General features: G+C 41.7%; 1 protein-coding gene across 1 annotated transcript; it reads right to left on the reverse strand.

The window, feature by feature from the left end:
* Positions 1-705: 705 nt before the first annotated feature.
* LOC146853884 (olfactory receptor 5AP2-like) lies at positions 706-1640 on the reverse strand. Its single transcript, XM_085650434.1, has one exon. It carries the CDS (start codon positions 1638-1640, stop codon positions 708-710), a length of 933 nt encoding a protein of 310 aa, XP_085506560.1. The 3' UTR covers positions 706-707.
* Positions 1641-8900: the final 7260 nt, after the last annotated feature.

An 8900-nucleotide genomic window follows, 5' to 3' on the forward strand; every position in this document is an offset into this window, starting at 1 on the left:
TTTCATCTCCTAACCTTAAACAAATATTTTATTTCTTAAACAAACACATAACATGACCTACAACATAACTTTTTTATCAAGAAGAAAACATTAAATGTAACATGCACTTTTAAAATAACAAATGTTTTCTATTCTCACTAAAGCAAAGAATTAAGGAGGCTTTGTTTAAACCTTCCAGCAACCACAGAAATACAGCTCCAGGTCACAGCTATAAATTATGCAGCTATTCTCTTCACCAGGAGAGAGAAATTCCTTTGCCTATCTTGAAGGCCAACAGAAACTTTCTGAAAGCAATAGTTAATTAAGAGCGGTTTCAGTTTTTTCTACATTATAAAATGTAGTGCTAATTCTATAACAAGATATATTCTACTAATGAACACTTTTACACTTTCAGAAATTAAAATCACATTTTCATAGTGAGAACAAACTCTTGCCTAAATACATGTAAGTCAACCTATGAACTACTTGCACATGAATTACATAAATTGTTCCATGCAAAGCATCTGGCTAAAGTCTGTGCATTTCAGAGCTCATGTTTTCACTTTGTAGCACAAAATATCTGTATATTACTTTTCAAATGCAGTTTCATATCTGAAGCAAAGGCAGGTTTTCCAATATTGATCCTAGATTTCAAAGCACATGTTTTAGGCGCTATCAGTGCAAAGCCTTTAATAATAAAGAATTCAAAACAGTGTGTTTGCCACTATTTAGACACATATTTTGCTCATGGATTTTCTAAGAGCCGTTTTGACTTCCTGGTTTCTCAGGCTGTAAATAAGGGGGTTCAGCATCGGAATAATCACTGTAAAGAACACAGCTGACACTCGGTCCTGAGCCATGGTGTGACTTGAGGAGGGCTGGGCATACATGAAGACAAGAGGGCCAAAAAATATGGTCATACAGACAAAGTGGGAAGAACAAGTGCTGAAGGTCTTCCATCTCCCTTCTGATGAGCTGATCTTCAAGATGGCCACGACAATGTAAGCATAAGAGATAAGGATGACAGTGAGGCATAGCAGTATGAGTCCACCTGCCACTGAAGCCAGCAATATCTCATTCAGAGAGGTATCAGCGCAGGAGATCATCAAGATTGGAGGGATGTCACAGAAGAAATGAGTGATCACATTTGAGTCACAGAAGGGCAACTTGAAAGCAAAAATAGCATGGGTCAGGGAATTGGACATAGCAAGTAAATAACTACAAATAATCATCCTGATGCAGGCTTTGTTGCTCATGATGACTGAGTACAGTAATGGGTTACAGATTGCTATGTACCGATCATAGGCCATCAATGTCAACAAGAACACCTCTGAACTTCCCGTTGTAATATTGAAGAACACTTGTGTTGCACACCCTAGGAATGAAATCGTCTTCCTCGCAGATAAAAAGTTAACCAGCATGAGGGGTGTAGATGCTGAAGAGTAGCCAATGTCTACCAAGGACAAATTAAAGAGCAGGATGTACATAGGCGTGTGAAGTTTATGATTAAACCTAACCAAAGTCATTATCCCTACATTGCCCAGAAGGGTCATAGTATAGACGAGAAGAAAGAGCATGAATAGTGGAAGATGCAACTTTGGGTTATCTGTGAGTCCCAAGAGGATGAACTCTGTCACCCGGGTTCTGTTGCTTCTTTGCATTGATCTAGAATAAGGAACCTTACAGAAAAGACAGGGAGAGAGAAATGAAAGATGAGAATTGGCATCACTGTCAAAGTTGACCATATTCAGTTACAATCGTAAGGACACAGGACAATGCGGTTGGCATTCACCATTAAGATGAAGTGTTTGCTTGGGAAAGAAAGCAATACACTTCCACTCTTCATCTAGAACTTCAAATGGGCAAAGATTTACAATATTCAGGGAATGACAAAAATATCCAGAAGAACGCTTGGAAACCTGTAATAATACAGTCCTGGAAAGCTTTTCAGAATTCTATTTTTGCATGAGAAAATACACACATATATATACTTGCTTGTGTGTACATCTTTTAAGCAAGTATTCATTTATATGCGAAACATATATATCCTTTTGGCAATACTTTTGTCATTGAAAATCCCTTACTCCATACCGCAAATAATTGTGTAGGGTTTTTTCATCCTCTTTGCATGCTGCAAAGTAATTTACTTTGCCCTAATCAGTTTCAATCTGTTTTGTATGATGGAAACGGTACAGAGAGGAGTCTGTAAATGAGCACAAATGTATATGTTTGTGGGTGTGCATGAAAGAGCTTTCGGGCCCTGGAATGCCTGCTCACTGGGTCTCTGATGAAATCTGCTCACTCAAACTTTTTTTCTTTTATTAATCCTTTTGTGGGTGTAAACCCAAATTTCGCGAATTTATAAAAGTGTTTTTCTCATGAAAAATGCTATTTGTGTACGTCAAACATCTGCTTGAAAATAAGTTTTTAAATAGTGCTAGAGGAGTTTAGAAATGTAGGGCCAGATTTTCAGGAAATACACGCAACACAGTGCAGCACCCGAAGAGGCTGTGCTGCGTTGCATGACAGGGGGGAGCGGAAAAGCGCCATATCTACAGAGATATGGAACTCTCCTCCCCACTCCCTAGCGCCAGTGCTGATTTCTGCTGCCGAGCGCCAAGCATACATCTTAGCACCATCGCGCTAGGGTGTGCGCATGAGTCTAGGATAGGTTTTGTGCAGGAAGGGCACCCTTTCTGTACAAAATATCACCATGCCTATACAAGTTTAAAAGCTTTTCCCACTTTGTATGTGTGCTGCACAGTGCAGCATGCATGCAATGTCGGAAAACAAAAGGAGAAATAAAAGTTATTCTCCAGTTAGCGCCTCCTTTGAAGTTGCATTAGCTTTTGGCGCTTAACCCTCTCTACAATTCTATGTAGGTAGGATGTTGCATCAAAAGACATGGGTGGTTGCATGGGAATACCCATGTAGCACCCATGTAACTTCCCCTTGGCGCTAAGTAATGAGAAGCAGGGCTCTGCCCCGCTTTGCTCTACTCTTAAGATACTTTCCAGCGCTAAACGTAAATTTCCCAAAAACATTTTATGCTGGTTAGAGTCACTTTTGTGTTGCTAACCCAGCACAAACTGTGTGAACATCCATCCAGTAATATTTTTATTGATAAACTATACTCATATTGCTGCTGCTCATCACTTTGCAATGTAGTCATGAGTTTATGTTTCCAATACTCGAACAGAGCTAGGATGCTGCCACTGCTGCAGGTATGCCAAATCATTTTGATACCCTTCTTTGTACAATCCCTGACCTGTTTAAAGACCTATCAATTCGTAAATTAGACTATATTTTCATCTGCTTATTAATTGGTGTACTGGTCTAGCTGTGCTTTAAATCATCAACTACAGCATAACTATTTCGAAAATATCATTAATTAGTTACGCAAAACAATCCCAGGGTTTCTCTGCCCTGGGAAGTCATGGGTGGAGCATGCGTGTTCTCATGCATCCTCCCATGGTTTTTGGTGCATTCCCAGATTTACTAAAACTAGTAAACCTGGGAATGAGTCAAAATGGTACGCCTTCCCAGGGGAGATCTAAGAAGGAGATATATGTTTATTTCTCCTATTTGTTCCTCTTACTACATGTGCTGCATTCAGCAGCATAAATAGAAAGAGGAAAATGCCTCAATGATTATTTTTGTGCAGTAAGATGTATGTTCCTGTATAGTAACAATACTGGCTGTAACATAGGCATGGGTGCCTGTATTAACATGTGACAGCCACATGTGTGCCAGAGCAGAGGAAGAGCGGGAATCTGCCATATTTTGTTAATTATGTCATAATCCTTCCTTTTCCATCTGATGCAGCGCAGCAAGGCGTCTTGTTGCGTTGCACCAAATAATATTAAATCTGTCACTGAATACGTGTTGGATGGCTATGCAGAATTCTCCTACCCAATAATGTTAAAAAATTTAATTTGTTGCTCGCACAGGGAGACATTTCAACTCAATTTATGAAGCTTTGAGTCTCAATATTTCTGAAAAAGCTTAGCCTGAAATTCATTTCTTAGGAGAAATTTATAAGATTTTGGTCAGTGTGCAGCTCAATGATTTGATATGATTTATCATTAATATTGTCTCTGTTACTACCATTCTAGTTGTAGAGTAATTGTGACATAGAAAGAACTTTCTTGCAGGTTCCAATAGTATTTGGTAATTGGTGTACTTTGTGTATTTCTAGAATCTGATCTCAAAATAGGTAATAATGATAGCTCTACATGACATTGGACAGCTGAATAACTTTTTCTCTCACGTAATAAAACCTGACACTACAGTTGCTGCACGTTTGAAAACAAATAAACATACAATCCTTCATAGCCAAATTATTGCTGCTGTTTTTATTCATCTCTGCTTACTTAAGACCATCAGTGTGACAATACATTCTACAGCTTTGTCTAAGAGTTCAAGTTTCTGCAAACAGTCCTCTCCTTGCTAAACTGCTCAAATCAACACAAGCAATGGCAGCACATTCATTCACAGGTGTTGCATGTGGAGCAGCATAATTTAGGCTCCACCCTTTTATGTCATAATTATGCAATTATATCATCATATATGACATTTATATTCACTGTGTGACTTTATTTCCTAAATGTGTTTGGTGCATTTAAATGTAGTAATAGCGGACGCGCCTTACCAGACTCTGCTGCTATGCCTACTCTGCCCTTACCTGCTGGGGTGGGACTTTCCCCCCCCCCGCAGGCTTTGTTTTCACCAGGAGGAGGGGTGCGTGCCCTGCACTACAAAAGTGCTCTACAATCACTGCGGCGCAGGACGTTCCCAGGTGAAGACCAGGCTAAGACCGGGCCGCTATTCACCTGTCATGACCTGGAAGAGGCAGGGCTGGTCTACCCCTCTTGTGCCCACCTTTAAGTACTTTGCCGGGCCATCTAGGGACTCCTGTCAGAGACAAGGTACTGTATCATCTGAACTCTTACACATATTGCTTACTCTGCCTTGCCCCCTACCTTTACTACTGCTCCTTTTATTTCATCCTGTACAATGGGGAAACAGAAAGTAACTTCTGAGATAACTGTGCCTGCTCAGGGGCATCACCATACTACCATTGCCATAGCAAAAGAGATTCAGTTAACTGAGTGAAGGCTCTCACTTTCATCCAATGAGCACGCAGTCTTCCCTCATTTACCCTCTTCTTTAATCTGTTTATGTGGCGATTTCCAGACTAATGGTAGCATCAGGGATAGTACTCAACCTGTAACTCCTAGGAGTGTAAGTGTCCCAGGTAACCCCATCAATGCAGGTACGTTTGAGAGGGAGTTTTTGAGTGGGACTGCCAAAAATGCATTACTCCTGGCACTGATCCTGCAGCCAATTGTGGGAAGGGGCCAGATACATCAAAGGGGGGGGGGGGGGGACACTCCAAAACTGCAATTTTGAGTTAAGGGCAGCCGCTCTCAGCACATAATTCATCAAATTCGCACACATCCTCCTCGGATTCCTGGCTATGGGCAGCATCTGTGGGCAGATGAGTGATTTCTTAGACTCCAATTTCCGCCCTCCGCATGAGCGCCTCTGAGTTACTGAGGCCCACTTGAATGCTCTTAATCAGAAAACTGAAGGATGGCCATCTAGCCCCCTAAAGGGAGTGAACCCCGTCCCCCTACTTCAACTGGCACTATCATCAGGGCCAATGAAAGGAGCCCACAAGATAAGGGTGACGCAGCCACACAGCCTGAGGTTACTTCCTCTCCAGATCTTCCTTCTGGCCAGGAAACAGGATTGGTTGGGACCAAGCGGAAGGCCAGGGGCCCCCTGGCCGTAGCTGGCTGCAGCCTTGTTTGGATCCTGTCCCTGTGAATATTCTGCCCCCTACCTCTTGCCCAAACCTTCCATCTAGTGCTGCTGAGTCCACAAAATGCGGTAACACACTGGATCTATGACCACATCAGATCCATTCACAATCTTCATGATGGGAATATTTTGGTGTATACAGTGGGACGGAATGGGCCACTCCCTAGACAGTTTCACAGTGAATGTGTTATCATAGACTTTCTCGAGCTATCAATTGCAAAGAAAATTTTGCTTCAGGCCAGGACATGTTTATCAGATCCCAAAGTAATGAAAGTACTGTCTTTGGGTTTCTTAAAGAGACACGTGATGCCAGAAACCCTGTCTAGTGGATGTCAACTCCAAATCCAACTCCTCTGTCTGGATCAATCTCTATATGGGAATAGGTTTGCAGCCCTTGCTAACCGTGAGGAAATTGACAAACAAAGAGAGAGGGTTTGTGTTTCTAGCAAGGTCTCAGACAATATGAATTCCACTCTCATGGTTTCTCATCTGCCCTCACCCATGCCTACAACACCTCCTACACCAATGCAGAGACCCTATAAATCCATTGACATGTCCCCTGATTTCCCCCATGCCTGGTAGTCCTGATGTGCCCCTGGACTTGCTCTCATGGAGCAATTGCGCTTGGACCTTCGTCAACCTGTACCTGGGGCTAATCTGAATGGTCGGGTGCCATCTTCTGCCAAGGAAAGAGCCAATCTTAAATGATTTAGCTGGAACATTGCTGACTTGTTTTCTAAACTATATATTGATGATTGAGTTACCCTTGTTAAGGCCTACGATATTGTATTTTTCCAGGAGGTCCAGTCACAGGAGGATATTTGTTTGGTGGGTATACCTGCTATAATCTTTCTGTGTCTCCTTCCAATGAGGGGCGAGGAAAGGGTGGGCTGGCCGTTTGGTTTAGAGTAAGCATTGGCTGCAAAATAAATCCAATATTGATAGATGAGGAGTTCACACAGGTATTTGAATTGAAGTGAGGTCCAAAGCATGGCATTATCATGGTCAATTTTCATTACAATTATTTAACCAGCAGGGATAATTGGATCTTGCGTATGTTCTTAACTTGAATAAATGAGCTAGCATTGAACCATGCTGTCAAACCAGGTCCTTTCAATTTAATAGTAGCAAGTGACTTAAATGCAAAAGTAGGTAATTTGCCTCCCCTATCACCTGCAACATTTACACCAAAACTAGATGAAGTCAGCTATTTAACTAAAACAAGACGTTATGGATACAAGAGGGTGATTGTTGTTTGCTTTCTTGGCATCATATGACCTGGACAGTGCCGTCCCCACCCTCTTATTTGCACACATACCAACTTACATTGGAAGGGGGGTGGTTCAGTAATAGACTATGTCTTTATTCATGGAGCCTGCACACCTTCATTGTAAATGGGAGGGTCATTCCCACACTACATATTGATCATAACCCCCTAGCCCTTACATTTGCCATTTGCCAAGGACACAAGTCTCACCAAAGGGAGTCAGCAGCTGCTGACCATCAAAGATGCACATCACAGGTGCTCTGCAGACATGAACAGAGTAATGGTCCAGCTGACTAACAAGAGCGCTGATCTAGTGACATTGTGCAGATCAGCGACGCTGTGGTCCTCAGAAGTCCTTACCAGTTTTATAGATCTAACCTCATACATTAGGGACTAATCCCATACACACTAAGCCTAGTAATACAAATGCATGGTTTGATAAGGTGGGGAGAACAGCAAATGAGAAGTTACACTGCACATTGAAGCAATTCCCTAGGGACCAGGGAGCAATTAGTTCCTGTAGAAAAGCTCATAACCTAGCTCTTAAAAAGAGAAAGGCAAAATTTAGGATTGAGAAGTGGGGCAACCTAGTGGTTGCCTGCCATGCCCAGGACATGGAGGCCTTTTGAAAATCAGTCCGAATAACTTTCGATCCTGGATGCTCACCTGATCCAGTGACCACACACATTGGACCTGATTGCTTGACAGAACATTTAAGGAAAATATTTGTATTTAGCACCTATGTAGTGAGATGGGCTGTTGGATGTACCACTATCTTTGAGAGTTAACTGTACTGTGGAGGAAGTATCCAAGGCTATTCAAAATAGAACATAGTTAAGGTTAACCCGGGGTTTTGGTCGCGGTTGCTTGCAAAAATTTGAACTCTGTGCGTAAGGCTGGCATACCTCATCCTGGCACAAATCTATTATTACAACAGTCTTCAAGAAAGGAAACATGCATGACCCCAAGTGCTACTAGCCCATTTCTTGTCCTTAGTTGGCCCTTGCCACTTTACGGGCATTGGTGTAACCAGGTCTTGGACTCCAATAGAGCATTGCAAGGTTGATGAGGATCACTTCACCTGTCCCCTTGTCCTGAGGAAGATCGGCATGGCTGAGGTATTAAAGTCCCTCGGTTGCCGATAAGACGGATCGAAAAATCAACGCTATCCGCCACCGCACCTGGACCAATTTCCCCTTCCCTATTACCCCTGTTTACAGCCTTAAGGAAACTCTCCTTACAACTTTAAAAAATATAATTCAAATGAATAATTTGCATGTGGCCAGGTTGCATCTAACTGTTTATTGGATATCAGTTCTATACAGTCGTGTAAATATATGTCCTTTACTTTTCTACACACTTTGAGCTATCTTGACTTCTTTATATACACTTGAGCACTCTTTCTTACACGTTCCCCAGAACATTCTCCTACCTTCTTGACCCTCTAGTGATTGTTCCTTTAAATGACTAAATAAATATATTATAATAATAGCTAGTGGTTTTTCTGCACATTTGTTTGAATTATTTTCACGATTTACAGACGTTTGTGAGGATGTAAGCTCAAATAAGTTTATAATTCTGCTAAACTAACTCGGGACCATTGTTTCTTTATAATAACCGATGCCCAGGTCGAGAGACCATTTGGGAATACCCCATTGTTTATAATGGCTGTATTTAAAAATAAGCCCATGCTGCTGTGCAGCTTGCTAGGATAGCTAACAGCCTAAAGTTACTGATATCTAGCTTTGTGAGTTTCATGGAGAAACTAGATTTGCAGACCGACTTCTCCATGTCCTTTATAATGGTATGTGGCCCCAAGAACACAAAA

Source organism: Triturus cristatus, chromosome 4_1 (genome assembly GCF_964204655.1).
Source record: "Triturus cristatus chromosome 4_1, aTriCri1.1, whole genome shotgun sequence".
In the NCBI taxonomy this organism is placed as follows: domain Eukaryota; kingdom Metazoa; phylum Chordata; class Amphibia; order Caudata; family Salamandridae; genus Triturus; species Triturus cristatus.

Excerpts from the sequence above, each read along its gene's own strand:
- LOC146853884 (XM_085650434.1), bottom strand. The coding sequence starts at position 1,640 with ATGCAAAGAAGCAACAGAACCCGGGTGACAGAGTTCATCCTCTTGGGA.